The 15,941-nt window shown below is 33.6% G+C and overlaps 1 protein-coding gene across 1 annotated transcript in view; it reads left to right on the forward strand.

Annotated features, from left to right (window-relative positions):
- LOC132757434 (uncharacterized) overlaps positions 1–12,785 on the forward strand; it is a 40,225-nt gene extending 27,440 nt beyond the window's left edge. The window contains exons 7-8 of the mRNA XM_060748716.1: positions 775–3,346; positions 5,946–12,785. Of these exons, the coding sequence (XP_060604699.1) occupies positions 775–3,346; positions 5,946–6,850 (3,477 nt within the window). The 3' untranslated portion in view covers positions 6,851–12,785. The remainder of the gene's footprint in view (positions 1–774; positions 3,347–5,945) is intronic.
- The last annotated feature ends 3,156 nt before the right edge of the window (positions 12,786–15,941 follow it).

A 15,941-nucleotide genomic window follows, 5' to 3' on the forward strand; every position in this document is an offset into this window, starting at 1 on the left:
TCAATTTCTCGTTTCCGGATGATAACTAGAGTTCCTTTTGACCTACAGCCCTCAAACTTCATAGGATGATTGGTCTTATAGAGCTGATGATCCCTATTGTTTTTGGGGTCAGTAGGTCAAAGGTCAAGGTCACACTGACCGTTGGTCAATTTCTCGTTTCCGGATGATAACTAGAGTTCCTTTAGACCTACAGACCTCAAAATTCATAGGATGATTGGTCTTATTGAGCAGATGATCCCTATTGTTTTTGGGGTCAGTAGTTCAAAGGTCAAGGTCACAGTGACCGTTGGTCAATTTCTCGTTTCCGGATGATAACTAGAGTTCCTTTTGACCTACAGCCCTCAAACTTCATAGAATGATTGGTCTTATAGAGCAGATGATCCCTATTGTTTTTGGGGTCAGTAGGTCAAAGGTCAAGGTCACAGTGACCGTTGGTCAATTTCTCGTTTCCGGATGATAACTAGAGTTCCTTTTGACCTACAGCCCTCAAACTTCATAGGATGATTGGTCTTATAGAGCAGATGATCCCTATTGTTTTTGGGGTCAGTAGGTCAAAGGTCAAGGTCACAGTGCAGTGGGGGAGACATGCGCTTTTTTACAAAAGCATCCTCTAGTTATTTTCAGTTCCAGCAGGTTAAGGATCATCATTGTATAATAGTATGTCAGGTGCAAGACATTCAAAGCAAGGTTTTCACTGGGAAGTTATGTGTTCACATCTGTTGCAAAGACAAAAAGCTCTTTTCTACTTTCCATTCCTGTTTTGTTGTTTTTCAGATATGCCAAAGATCTGAAGTTGATTGTGAGGATGGTAAAGGGAACCAGAAACCACCACCACTTCCGGTTAAGTTGTCACAGCTACGTAGCTTCATAGAGGGACAGAATGCTCGAGGATCCTTGGACAACCTAAGTATCTCATCTGATAACACCCACTGCCGACCATCACCACATTCAGGTTACTCACAGAGCATTCTGCTTAGTCCCAATCTTGTTAATAAACTTAAGAAGATCCCAAGAAAGTCAAAAATGAGCGCACCACTTCCTTATGTTAATTTATCAAAGTACGATGGTGCTGATTATGATACAAATCATGTTCATATACGAGCTGGCTCAACCTCTGCACCAGATGGGGGTAACTCTTGGAGTGACATTCAGAAGGCAAGGTCAAAAGGTTATGATAATGTAAGATGTGAAAGGGACTCGAATAAGGAGAATAACAGAATATCAGTATCACTGCCAGGAAGTAGTGAAAATCTACGAGGGATGTGTGGATCAGATTTACAAGTAAACAGAAGAGTCCGTAATCATAGCTTTTCAAATGAACCGATTTATGCAAATGAGCGATGTGAAACTCCTCCTCCAGAACTGCCTCCAAAGGGACCAATGTTGAAGAGTAAGCAGAGATTGAGTGCAGCTTCACGCCCACCTGCACCACCCAGACCACCAGACAGGCAACCATCATGGCATCAGCGTCAAAACAAACAAAAATCTCAGTATCAGAGTCCCAAACCAACATCTGTCTCATTGAATTCTAGTCAACAAGAGGATTATTTCCTGATGGGAAATTTTGAGAGAGAGCCCACACACTGTAGAATTGACTATTCAGAATCTCAAAGGTTAAATGAATCTTTAAGTGGCCGCTCTGTAGTGAATTTGCCACCAAGGGACCAAAACTCTACAAAAATGGACCCAAATATGTGTTACATGGATATGACAGGGTTAAATGACCTTGAAAGGTCAAGGTCAGTGGATTGTGACCTTTCACCAAGACCAAAGTATGTGAGGTCATATAGTGCTTCAGGAGTGGTAGGCCCTTCAGTTGATTCTCAAAAGGCCTTGCCAAGACCAGAGACAATAAGTGCTGGAAACTCTCCTAAAGAACCTCGACGAGAGATTCCTATAAGAGAGGAGAATTACATGCTTATGACCACTGTGAGTCCTAAAAGGCCAGTAATAGATAATCTTAGATCATTATCAGAATATGTGAATAGTTCTAAAATAAACTCTAGTTTGTCAGAGAATTCTGTAATTGATTGTGCAAGTGTTCAAAGAAATATCTCATTTGGTGCTGATGATTTTAATGATAGTGTTAGACAAGGTGATACAGGTAATCTAGAAAATGTGAGTAATGATAAACCTGTAGGTATAGAAATGCCTTTTGACAACTTGATAGAATTCACGCTACCTCCAGAAAATGTTAAAGATTTAAAAACTGTGCAGTTGAATGTAACAACAGAGAAAAATGACAATTCAAGCACAAAAACTCCAGGGTTCTTCTCTAGATTAATGAGACGTAATTCCAAAGATAGGAAATGTGTTTCTCAGAGTCATGAAAATCTATTGTCAACAGTCTCTAGTGAACCAACAATTAAGGAGGATGCAGTGATGGTAGCGTTGACCGATTCTTCGAGCTCGGAAGAAAGCAGTCGAGCCCAGAGCCAGCAAGATCTTGTGTTTGGACCCACAGACAGGAATCGGTCATCTAGCTTTCCAAATCGCTCCAGCTATATCGCAATGAATGAAAGTAACTCAAGCTCTTCTACTGGGATATCAATACTATCTCAGCAGTCAGATCTTGGGGCGACAAATTCTTCACTAAATAGCTGTGGCACAGTGTCTACAAGAGCAAGTAGCAATGAGGGACAACTTAACGAAAGTATGAACACTAGTGAAAATGTATTAAGTGATTCTGAAAAGGAGGTAGCTAAAGGGAATTATGATGAGCATTCATACTTCTATATGGGTCCACTACAAAATAAAACAAATGGTGCAGAAACAGATAAGGAGAAAATGGGGAACAGTGAATGTTGTGATGTAAATGACAGTGATGATAAAGAGACAAGTGAAACAAGTGTTGAGAAATGTTCTGATGACCAAGCTGTTGGTAAAGTGTTTACAGTGCTTAATGTACAAGGTGGTAATTTTGATAATAATGCATGTAAAACAGATGATGAAAAACTCATTGACTTGTGGCATTCAACTCATTCTTTAAGTCCTGAGAAGAGCGACAAAATCTCAGATCTGAAGTCAAAATTAACTCTTCCATTAGAGGAACTTTCCCCAGATGAGAAAGCAAATGCAATTGCCCGCCATATTTCTTCACTGCCACCCTTCGTTCCTCCAAAAATGAAAACCTACCCAACAAAGTTATCTCCGGTGCTAGAAAGAACAACGCCAAAGAAGGAAAGACCAGAGCCATTGGATTTATACAGTTCTGGTAATGTAGAATCTCCGGTATTGAGTCCAAGTCTGATGAAGCAGCAGGCTAAGGCAACATTACGAATAACCCCGCCTTCAGAAGATGAGAACGGGAAAATCTGGATTCCAAGAACTGCACAAGATGTTGAAGGTAAATTTTAAGTGTTGGTATTTTTAAAAAATTGCTGGCTTCTAACAGAGATATAAGAATATGTTATTAATAACATTAATTAATATAATATACTAAGTATGATAAGATAGTTTGAGGTTGTTAAACATTGTTGAGTACAAAACTGAATTCTATAGGCTGAGTACACAACTGTCAAACCTATATTCTAACACTCACGTGATTTTGTCACTATAGACAAAGAAGGAAAAAAACTGGTGTTAAACTGCCAATAAACACCGGTTAGGGACTACTTGTATATGCGCTGTTATGTTTTCACCCTCGATTGTATAGTTTACAAAGCATTTTAAAGCAACAATAAAAAACATTTTTATTGATATTTTCAGTTCCTATAATCAGGGCTCACACTGGCTCAAATAAAATAATAGCCAATAATTTCAACTTAAAAAAATAATAGCCAAAAGTTCAGCGGACTATTCACGAATTAGCGATTAACAACATAAGCAGTTGATTAAATAAACATTACATTTATATCTTTCAGTTTTATAAGGATTCTCAAATAAACTAATACATTTGTGTATATTGATAACTACCTTTTTTTAAATAGAACCACAACTTTAATTGTTATTATAGAACAGAATAAAAAAGTTATAATTAGTATAATTACTGTATAACAATAATATTAAAAATTCATTATAACTTTACATAATGCTGTTATCAGACAACTTTTTTTGTTTGTTCTAATCAAATTTTGTCAGCTATAACCACTGTCAATTTCCACATTTCACACAGAACTGGAGTAGATCTAGGTCATATTAGCCTATAGAAATAACACAAGTTTGCAAACTCATTCACAGAATGCAGCCTTTTTTCTGAATAATTTACTGAAAAATATCATCATCACCAATGTAATACAAATTTTCTGCCATAGTAGTAAAGATTTTTAAACAGAACATAGCTTATTTCACCTTTAAATAAATATCAAAATTATCGGTGTCGCGAAAATATGTGACAATCGGATTTTTCCTGTTTTCTGAAGAAATATTCATAATTTTGGTTGTTGTGCAAATAGTTGTTTGGAATTTAATACTTTTTAAATATTTTACCATTGTTTTCCACTGGCGATTTAGTCAAGTAGCTTAAAACAAAAAAAAATCAAAATTTGCAATTACTTGAATTCACGGTAAATTTTGGGTAAGTCAATATCCAGTTTATCAATTTTAAAACGATTTTTGTGGCTAATTGACGGATATTTGATGGCTATTATAAATGCTGGACAATATCTTTAAAGTACTTATACAATTATACATCTCGCATGTATTTTATCACCTCGGGCAATATAGTTAGCAGCACGTGACCGGTAAAAAGTTGACACTCAATTAAATGCACCCCGCTGGTGTTAATTGGGTCTACTGCATTCATTATCGATTTTTACACCTTATATAAACACTGTTGGAAGTAAAAAATAATCGCCAGATTTTGTAGCCAAAATGCAAAAATAATCGCCAATCTTATAAAATAATCGCAAATGGCGACTATGGCGACCGACAGCGTGAGCCCTGCTATAATGTTTTCTTTTCATACAATACCGAAATAATATCTCACATACACTAACGCCACATATTAGATCCATATCAGTTAATAAATATTTTGACAAAACGGCGCCAATCCGTATTGTCGTTTTGATGCGACAAAATTAACCACTCAGGCCTACGGCCTTCGTGGTCAATGCCTACGCATCAAAACTCCAAACCGGTGTTAAATAGCCGATATACACCTCTCAGGCCGATGTTATTTCTTAATTGAATACAATTAGGATTTAATATGAATTTTGGTCTCTAATAATAAAAACAAATCCACATTTCTTTGGGTTCAAATCTTGCCTGGAGCTTTTAATTTTGTCATATGCATAAATTATCCAGCTAACACATAGACGGCCGGTGGTTCTGGCCAGGTGCCCACTCTTTCATACCTAAAACAATACCAGAAGGGGAACCTGAGGTTAACCTCCATCAGGAAAGATGTTATTGCGGTTGTGTTCTCTTAACAGTATCAATGTTACTCAAAACCAAAAAGAAAAACAACATAAAAGCAATGCCCTTTGTAAAAGCCAGCTACAGAATCAGTCTGTGATCATAATCATAGAATTGCTGAGTCAGATCTAAGTTAATCTTTTGTCAAATTTAGACAGTCCCTTTCAAGAGATTATGGTAGTGAGCTGTAGGTTTATAATTAAAATTTTTCAACCTATGTTTGACCTCCTCTGAATTAAATTTGAAATAAAATTTCTCTGAATTAAATTTGAAATTAAATTTATCTAAGTTTATAAGTGAGTTTGATATAAATCTGGTTTATAGCTGAATTTACAGAATCTGATGCACTCGCATAAACTTTGCACCTGTTTGCAGCAAGTTTATGTCATAATAAAACATTTATTGCTTTACTCTAGACTAAATTGCATGGAGTACATCTGTTTCTATTTAAAATAAATTGAAAATTATTTTTGAAGCATCAATTTGTTGTTGAACCAACTGTCAAGATGATTTGTGTGATATAATTTATAAGATGTTCCTGTTTGTTTTTCTTTGTAGATGTTCTAGGATATTTTGTTGTGTATTTACAGAGATTGTAGAGCAGCCTGCTGAGACTAAAAGTTCCACTCTGGTTGTAGATATCAGTGATGTCGGAGAAGGTGACAGCATTTCTCTCTCCTCTTTGGATAGTTATTGCCATTGTGAGGAAGTTGTACGGAGTAGTCCTGCCTCCACCATACTACGTCCAAGGTCTGGTAAGGAATACCAGAAAATTGAGCGTCGTAGAACGATTGATGAAAGTAGTACAAGTCCTCTAACAACTCCTCAGTCCCCTGCCACAGGCTCAGTGTTTACATTTGACAATTTTGGGACTGCATCGTTAAGCAGCGGGGTCAGTGGTCAAGGAGATCCTCAATCTCCTAAAGTGTTTAAACTATCACACTCGGAACAGGTGAGCCTGTGTACAGCTAGTCTGAGAAGTGAATGTCTGCAATCACCAAGGGCTTTATATATGAATATAGATTTTACAGAAAGCTCTCCTCCAGAATCTCCATTACTGCCATCAAGTTCTGGCTCTCAGTTTGACCAGATGGAATCATCGTTAAACTATGCAGAGATTGATCTGAGTGAGTCAGGGAAGAATGATAATGCTTCACAGCTAAGGAAGTTAAATTATGCCGAGATGGACTTGACTACTACATCAGATAGTCCAAGATTTGCGAGTGTACGGCAGACAAAAAAAGGTAAAAAGACTCCCGAACCTGTTCCTATTGAATACTCAATGATTGATATGGTTGCTACAAGGGCAGCTCAGAAGGCAAGAAAAGAACATGCTATAAGCAGAGATGGTAGTTTAAGGCGTGACAGATTTCAGTCGGTACCTTCATTTAGTGCAAAAGAAAGGCTTGGCTCTCTGAAATCGTTTGATCGTAAACAAAGTTCGGCAAGTGCTGCAGCTCAGAGTACAAGCTCTGTTGATTCTACAAACATTTAAAATGTAGCTGTTTTATACTGGTATGTGAAATGTGCTATTTCGTTGTAACAATTAACTTATTTCTTGCGATAAATATTTTTTTGTATATTTTATATTTGGGTTAAACATTTGTTGATCAAAGCTTTTTTTTTTTTTTTTTTTTTGGTGGCTTGTAAAGGTTAATGATTTTTTATCTTCGATGAAGATTTTATTTACTTTACAGTGAGTTGTAACAGGATTCAAATCATTATGTCATCTAAAATATATTCCAAACTACATGTATTTTTGCAATGGCTTTATTGACGTGTATGGGGGAAAACATTACCTACGGGCCTATCCATTCATGTTTCTCTTTTTAATGAACTTAGCTTTAAAAATATTTTTTCTTATATACATGCTTTACAATTGTGACATTTATATATCAGTTTGGTTGTGAGACTATGTGAAAGAGTAGTTTAACCTTTACGAGATATAGTTGTGAGTTATGTCTTTCTTTCATACTTATACGTGTTTTTTTTTTTTTTTTTTTTTTTCACACATTCAATTTTCAGAGAAGTTTATATTATGTTCATACAGTACCTAGTTCCAACATTTTTCACATGTTTTTCTGGATTTAATAAAAAAGTATAAAAACGTGTACAGGGTAATGTCCCTGTTTTGAGATTTTGTAAGAAGATACCAAGGATTGTTTTCTGCTTGTCAAGACATTTTTCTGCATTGAATAGAGAATATAAGTAATAATTCATGTACATGTACTTTAATCAGAATTATGTAGTAATAAACACTGAATTGGCTGATAAAATGTGGTAAAATTTACTTATACTGCTAAAATATGGTAAAATTTACTGTATGCTGGTAAAATGTGGTAATGTTCACTTCATGCTAGTAAAATATTGTAAAATTTACTGTATGCTGGTAAAATGTGGTAATGTTCACTTCATGCTAGTAAAATATTGTAAAATTTACTTTATGCTAGTAAAATGTCATAAATTTTACTTTATGCTGGGCATAAAACTTGGAATTATTTTCAGACTTTAGTATTTGTGATAGAAATGTATAGGATTGCACACATTCTTGTTTGACATATTGGAACTATACCTTTATCATGTCTTGTAAAGTACATATATATTGTACAAGATATGTTCAAGACTCTGGCAGCCATGTGTTCACAGGAATGAATGATCCTAATTTTATTTTGATTGTTTTATGCAGCTTTTTATATACCATCTTAAGACTTTTTGATACATCACAAAAAACTCATATAACAACTTATATTTTTGGAAAATAAGCCTCATATATTGGATTCAAATTTTTCATATGTTATTGATTTTGGATCTGTTTGGGGATAAACTTAAAAAAAATGTGAAATTTAATGTTACTGGGAGATAATTTGATTACATGAAGGTCAGGGTCATAAAGGTTAAAGTTATATAACATGGTAACATTACTGTCATTAAACATGTTACACTTGTAATTACTAAATATTCTTTGCAACACTGTCATTTATTCAACCTAACTCCACAAAATACATAAAATGAACTGTTCCTGCTTTGTATTAAGAGCAGTACATTGTTATTTTAGAGGTGTTTCATTATCAAAAAAATAAATAATCCAACAGTATCGAGTTCTGTCAGACAAAACAAAGGCAGACCTGATTCTATTGGTGGCATTTCAAAGCAAATATGACTATTGTGCATAGCATTTGAAAGAGTTAAACATTATTGAACTAGATATAGGCTGTCTGAAAACAACATAATAAATGTATGATAGGGCTAAAAATCTTACCAAAGCAACATAGTTAAACATACATGTATATGAAAATTTGAGGTTTGGTGAAAATTAATGAAACATGCACTAAAACATTGGTAAACCCTTTGAATACAGGTATGCATGTTTTTAAAATAATTAAGGCACTCTTTGTTACAATTGTAAAAAATGTATAAAATGTTAAATACATAAAAAACTGATTTCATAGGTTAGCTTTTTTTATAAAGAAAAGAAGTAATGACAGTGTTGCACTGATGTTGCCAATATGCCTGTTTGTTGTTTTAATACTCTAAATCTTTTTCTTTCGTTAGAGCTTTAAACAGAAACTGTGCATATTGTACATTTATGTAAAAGGATTTTATGGTATTGATTGTATTATTATTACCCATAACCAATGGTGCTGTTAATATAATCTTGTGTCATATGGTAGATCTATTTTTCATACAGTAGCTTTAATCATGGTCATGATTCATCACTAGTTTAATAGACTGGTCCTCCTTTGAGTTGTTAGTTGGAGGATTGCAATATTAAAATGATAGAATTTAACCTTTAGCCTCCTGGCAGCAACTAAATTTACCCATGCAACCAGTGCAGACCATGATCAGTGGGCACATTTGAGCACTCTGCATTCTGCACTGTTTGTATTTCAGTAACTATTTTGAAATTATCCCTAAAGATTAATGAACAGTTCTGTTCAGATTAAAAGATGGACAAGTTCATTTGAGATATTTAGCCTGGTAAGTGTTAATAGTCAACAGAATAGGTTACGGTTAGACTGTATGGTCATACAGGCAGGCCTGGTTCTATACTGGTTGCTGCAAGCTTGCTAGGGGTTACTTAGTACAAGTAGATTCTGATCTCTCGCTCATGGATATAAGTTTCATCTATTTATTATTGTGTACAGTTTGTGTGTAAACCAAAGTTGAGGTTCATTTTACAAATATTAGAGTGTAACATAATCTTTTAAAGAAGAACTACCAAAATTATCAATAAAGACAACCTTTTTTGTTTCACTAGTCTGTGCTTTGACTTTTTCTCTTTTGTCAGTTTTATGGAATTTTTAATCAGAAAGAAGTCTATGGTTTTATGGATTCTTTAGTCAGAAGCCTATATTCTGTAGGGAGAAGTGTGGAGGGTAAAAATTGAGTATGTATAATGTTGATGCAAATATTGTTGTATTACATTCTAGTGAAACACTGACTTTACATACATTTACCTGAGGGTCAAACTTTCCTACTTTAGCTTTTTCTTTGGTGAATTCATATTAAATAACACTATTTTAGTCACAGTTTAAGTAGTAAAATGCAAATTAAGTTTTTAAAAAATATTTTCTTCTGCAGTATAACATTTTATTATAATTGTCAAATTTATGAATTCTGATTTAGAATATTTGTCAACGCATTTATTAAGTCCTAACACAAATTCATGATGCCAACATGTTTTAATGGTGGGTGTTTTTAGATTTGTATATATGCAATTTGTGAACATAGAAAGATTTTTTACTCATCTATATGATTGCACAAAGAAGTATGGATTTTACTTGAGGTTTATATAGAGGTTATTTCTCAGGTAAAGATGTGATCCAGTAATTTGTATTTTTGGGTATATGATTGTCTCAAGACATTTTATTCACTCGTGTTATCTTATGTTAATTTTAAGTTTGTTTATTTTTATTTTGTTGTTTTATACAGTTTTAAATGCTTATATTAAGTTATTGTTCTGTGTCACTGCTAGTCGTGTACAAAAAAGTGTTTTTGATTCTTAAACAGCTTTATTCCTGTTATCATTTTTTGCATACTATTTTCAGGTATGTATTGCTCATAATGATTTTATGCCTGCAAACAAACCCCTGCCATCCCCTTACTTATACCCACATACACACATAGGTAAAAGATTAAGGTTTATTCATTTGTTCTGTCTGTCCATCAATCATTTTGTATCTGAACAGACAATTTAAGAGCATTTATACTTGAATACAACATTATAATCTTTGAATGAGAGCTTCATGTAGACATGACCTTTTTTCCCCTAATGACATTGACCTTGGAATTTTCAAATTAAATAAATTTCGTCATTTAATTGTCATTTATTATTATGATATGGGACCGAAGTCAGTTTTGTGTTACGAATACATTGAATTTTACCTTCTTTTTAACATGGAACATTTTAGAGCCATCTTTAAGGTTTCATTTTCATGCAATATATTCTTTGTCACTTTTTTTATTTGTTTGTTGCATAAGTATAGTAAGCTCATGTGAACATTTCAGCATAGGTATGTCATTTTTTAGGCTCTGAAATATCTTGTTTTTAATTGAATTTAGTTGGAATTGATGTCTGACCAGTAAAAATCATATCAATAAAATAGAGATCAATTATTTAGCTTTCTGTAAGTTAAAAATTCTACTGCTGTAGCTATTCCAGTCATATATGCTTGGCAAATAAATAGTTTGATTTTGTTATACTTTTTTGGCTAAGATTTACAGTATGTATGGTGTTATATGTTGTCAATTTGTGTTGTTTTTTATATAAAATCATATGAATCTTATATGTTCTACACAGTGATTTTATGTTTCACTACAACAGGAGACAAAAATGTTCAAGCCCTTTAAGACGCAGACATGTGTATATGAAAGTTTATTTAATTTGTCATTTGGATTTTAGTTAAAAATGCTACATGGGTTATAAATGTTATTTTACTGAGTGAATGGTATACAAAATTATCAAATTTTGTTCCCATACCAAAGAATGGTATCATTAGTAAAAATTTATGTTCAGAATTTATAACCAGTATGTGTTTGTTTTATTCATATATTCATACATGATTTTTGCTCATAGAGTTACAATATGTTCATAAAATTTACCAGTTTTCATTTAATTAGATTTTTAAAATTTATTTCATCTTATATCACTTTGTAAGAGGAAATGCAATATATGTATGGAAATGTTATCTAATGCAGTTTATTTTGTTTATGTATGCACTGGCTCAAACATGTTGTCTCTATGCTGTCATAGATGTCCTGTTTTTATCATATATATAATTATAGGCTAAATCGTGACTAATTCATTTGCCCCTACCACATAAATATGGATGGGGTTTGTACTAGAATCACTTAGTTGTGTTGGTTGGTCTGTCAGTCTCTGAATCGCCACCTTGTCCACTATAAATCCTATTCCTTTTTGAAGGATTTTTTCCAGCTTTGGCTCGAGTGTCCACCTCAATTGGGCAATGTACAGATCCATGCCACATATGTGCCAGGTCAAGGTCACACTTGAAGGTTAATGGTCAGAAATGTTCATAATATAAATGTTCAAACTGGGTTCAGTTGTTGACCTCAACAATATGTAGAACCCATGTCACCACTGTGCCTGCTCAAGATGAAGGTCATGTGAAGGTCAGAGATCAGACAGTTTCATGTCCACTCTGTAGATACCTTACCCCTTATAGAACTTTCTTCAATATTGCCCTAAATTCTGACATCAACAAGGTCATATGCAAACCCATGCTGTAGTAGTACAAGGTCATATTTGAATGTCAAATGTTATAAAATATCTTGTCCGCCTACACCTTGAAGGATTTTCTTCAAATCTGGCTCATATGATATCAGTTAATTGTTATACAGAAGCAATGTCACTACTGTTTTGGGTCATGTTCACATTTGAAATTTTGTGTATGCAGTATAAATTTTATATCCCTTGAAGGAAATTTCCTCCCTCAGATTTAGGTCAAATGTTCACCTACAAAAATCATATGAATGAACCTTCATATTAATTTGTGTTATAGAGATATGGGGGTAGGCCTATTCATCACTTCTGTGGCAGATCTAGCTTCTACTTCTTTAGATACTAAAGCTTAACACAGTTGTTGACATCTGCAAATTCAGCCATATTTGTATTTATTAAGTAATTAAAGATATGTCACCCATATGTTGAATCTTGAAAATTACAAAATTAAATGTGAATTAAATCGCATGTTCTGAGTTCAAATTTTGTGTATTTGTTGTTTTTCTTTTGCTCCGGAGATGATCATGTTAAAACCAGTGCTGATTTTTAAGTTGCATTTTCCATTGCTGTGCCAATTAGTCTAGAAACTGGTGTTTCACACAGATAGTGTAGTTTCCAGGCAAAAAATGCTTGTAGATTTATATATAAAATATATTTATATTATGTCAGCAATAAATAATCAAAATAGTGTAAAAGTGTTGATTTATTATTTAACCATACTTAATGTTAAAAGGAGGAAAACAAAATAAAGTACCAAAGCTTTGTGCATGATATATTCCCAGCAATGTAAACTTTAAAAAATGTCTTGTTATTTAAAAAAGATTATAAACCATCGAAATCAAACGCACAAAGACTTGCATGATCAAAATTATGTATAGGATATGTATAAAGTTATGAGACAATAGCCTGTTTTGTCAGCTATGGGCGCCAAAGGTCTTGTTTGTTGCTGGGGCTCTGGCACCTATTGTCGTTCCTGCTACTTATCCTTGTACCAGTCCTCGTCGTCCGAGTGTACTTTATGAGGCCAATACTTTCAGAATCAGTTCGGACACCGCCAGCTGGTCAAAAGATTCATAGTTTGAATTTGTTTTATTCTTTTCTGTAAATCTCGACATTTTTGATGATGATTTTTCTCATGATTGAGTTGATGCACGTGAGTATATAAAAGGGCTTTTTATAAGCTGCTGAAACAAGTCCTTGTAGACCAAGTATCGCTAAATGCATTTGCTATAATCATTTGCCACAAGCGGTAACACTGAAGAAACCTTATTTTTATGTCAATAGAAAATTAGATGAGTGTTACCCGGTATACAATCGATACTAATTATAAAATCGTGCGTGCACACGTACATGTATTCCTTCTGAAAACATGCCTAGAACCAATCCCATACAGGTGGTGCAAATATCAGACCAAATGGACGGAATTATCAGATAACCAAATCGTCAGAATAAACAATATCTAAACCGCCATTAAAAAGAATAAATTAAATACATTATTTCCTATACGCATGCTATTTTTCATTAAAATTTTGAAAATGTATTAAAAAGTCAACAATTTTCAATGAACATAGAGAGTAATTAACACAAATAATTAAGTAATTTACGTTACTTTCTATTGTAAATGTCATATACATACATTATAGTAACGCAGTAGATGTGGTAGATTATGCAAAATCAGTCATTTATTGCATGTAACATGTAATTTTTTACTTTAATTGTAAATATTTATACAGCACCTTTCTTAAAATCTTAATACATTTTCACAAGATCGACTGCTCATCTGGAGGCATGCAACTTTAACTTGTGCGCCATTTCCTTGATATTGGTACGCGCCATCTGGTGCCCCATAGTTATCAAATGGTATAAAATGCAGCTGTTTAACGACAAATGGTGTTACATAATGGGCTTAAAATGCTAGGACGTATTTTTATTAATTGGAACAAATCGTCAAGCTCGACAGTAAATGCATACTTTTAATAATACGTCGAAACAGTTCATCTTTGGTTATGCAGAGTGATAGCTAGGAACTTCATGCACATGGTTGTGTGTTTATCCGTAGTTAACAAATCCTCGTTAAAAAAACGCTTTGCTGAAACAACTACAAAATTCTAAATAACCGACGCATGTATAATTTTAATACATGTATCCCCTTCTAGATTCTTAAACTCGCAGTAATTGAATATGAAATTTAGAGGTATCTGCTGATCAGACTACACGGCCTTTCAGGCTGCTCTGGCTCTAGCCATGTAACTTGGCGTATATTGTCGTGGTTTTGTGATTTGATCATTTTGATAGAATATTTGTTACCTTTGTTTTTTGTTGTGTTTTTTTAGTACCGGGTATGTGATATTTAAGGAAAATTCTCATCAATGCGTAATTTCTCCTACATTTCTCCAAACATTCCCAAATGGTTCTGGTGCATATTGTCTAATTTAAGATATACTATAATCGTCATACTTAATATAAAAGAAAAATATTCATTTGTTTGCAACTCTCCCCCTACATTTCCTATGGGATTTAAACAAAATGTTCACAGACCTATTGTCACCAAGTGCACTGGCATATTGGAGGAGTTTGCTATTGGGCACTTTATCTCCTATCTTTATTTGATTTTTCAAATGTAAGTAACTGAGACTTCCGGCAGGATTTCAACCTTGTTTTGTGACAATTCCTGTCCTTGTCAGTTAAGGTTAAAATGTATATCTTATATAATTGCAATGGTCACATTTGGTCAAAGATAAGAAATCTTCAACGTGATGCTATTCTTAGTTTATCAGCACTACGTTTGAAAATGTACCTATATTTGTAAACAAATTCCTTAACTATTACAAGGTTATTCTCCCGTATCATGCATTTGAAGTTAGCTAATTACAATAGTAACGTGCCCAGTATAACTGGTACAGATAATTTATCTATAGAAATTAAACTATATCATTGTGACTTAAGTTCGATACCGGCCGTAAAAGCAGTTTCCATCAGACCACTTATTCAAACCAGCAGCACATGCACAATCTACTGTTTCTACGTCTACTAATATTCCAGCTGTATAAATGCTGTTATTGACCAGTTGTTATTTAAAGGACCTACACTGAGGACACATAAATTTGAAATTCCTACAAAGTTTGGCCTGGGCACTTAAAACAGAAAGATATGTGCAAAAGGTAATTAAGAAATATACCGGTACTCGGAAATAAATTGAAATTCCTATTTGTGTCATTTTCAGTCCGATCGAATGGAAAGCGTTGTTTTCACAATTAGAATAATTATTCTGGAAAACGGATTAAGCGATTATTTGAGATTAACATAAGATACTGGTCTAAATTTACATCAAATGAAACATTTATCATAAAAAAGTATTTTCAGTCCCGTCTTGTCAAAAAAAAAAAAAAAAGACTTTATATATGCATGTGTTTAATTAGTTCTGAAGAAAAAAATATGGAATGTACGTGTAAAATATAAATTAATAGATTCAGGATAATCAACAGTTACAAGTGGTTTGAAATCCACGAACATTTATTTATGCAATCGGTTGTTATGCTTTCCTGTAAAAAAGTGAAGATGCGTGCATTCGAACCACCTTGCTGATAACCTTATCCGAAGTTTGAAACTTACTATTGCAATGGGCGGAATATACATTATTTTATACACTGTTATAAGAATTAGATCACATTTTGAATATCCAAATGCAGAAATGTCAAGTGCTCATTCATATTCATATGTTCTGACAATTTTTCTCCAACTCTTTTTATTTTATTTTTTTAAAAATTTGAAGTGAGAAAGATTGAAATAGACATTATGTAAGTAATTGGCACGTGTTTAGGACGAACAGTTGTTCTGCTGTGTG

This window comes from Ruditapes philippinarum, unplaced genomic scaffold, assembly GCF_026571515.1.
Source record: "Ruditapes philippinarum isolate M1 unplaced genomic scaffold, ASM2657151v2 ctg22_1_1_1_1, whole genome shotgun sequence".
Taxonomy (NCBI): Eukaryota; Metazoa; Mollusca; class Bivalvia; order Venerida; family Veneridae; genus Ruditapes; species Ruditapes philippinarum.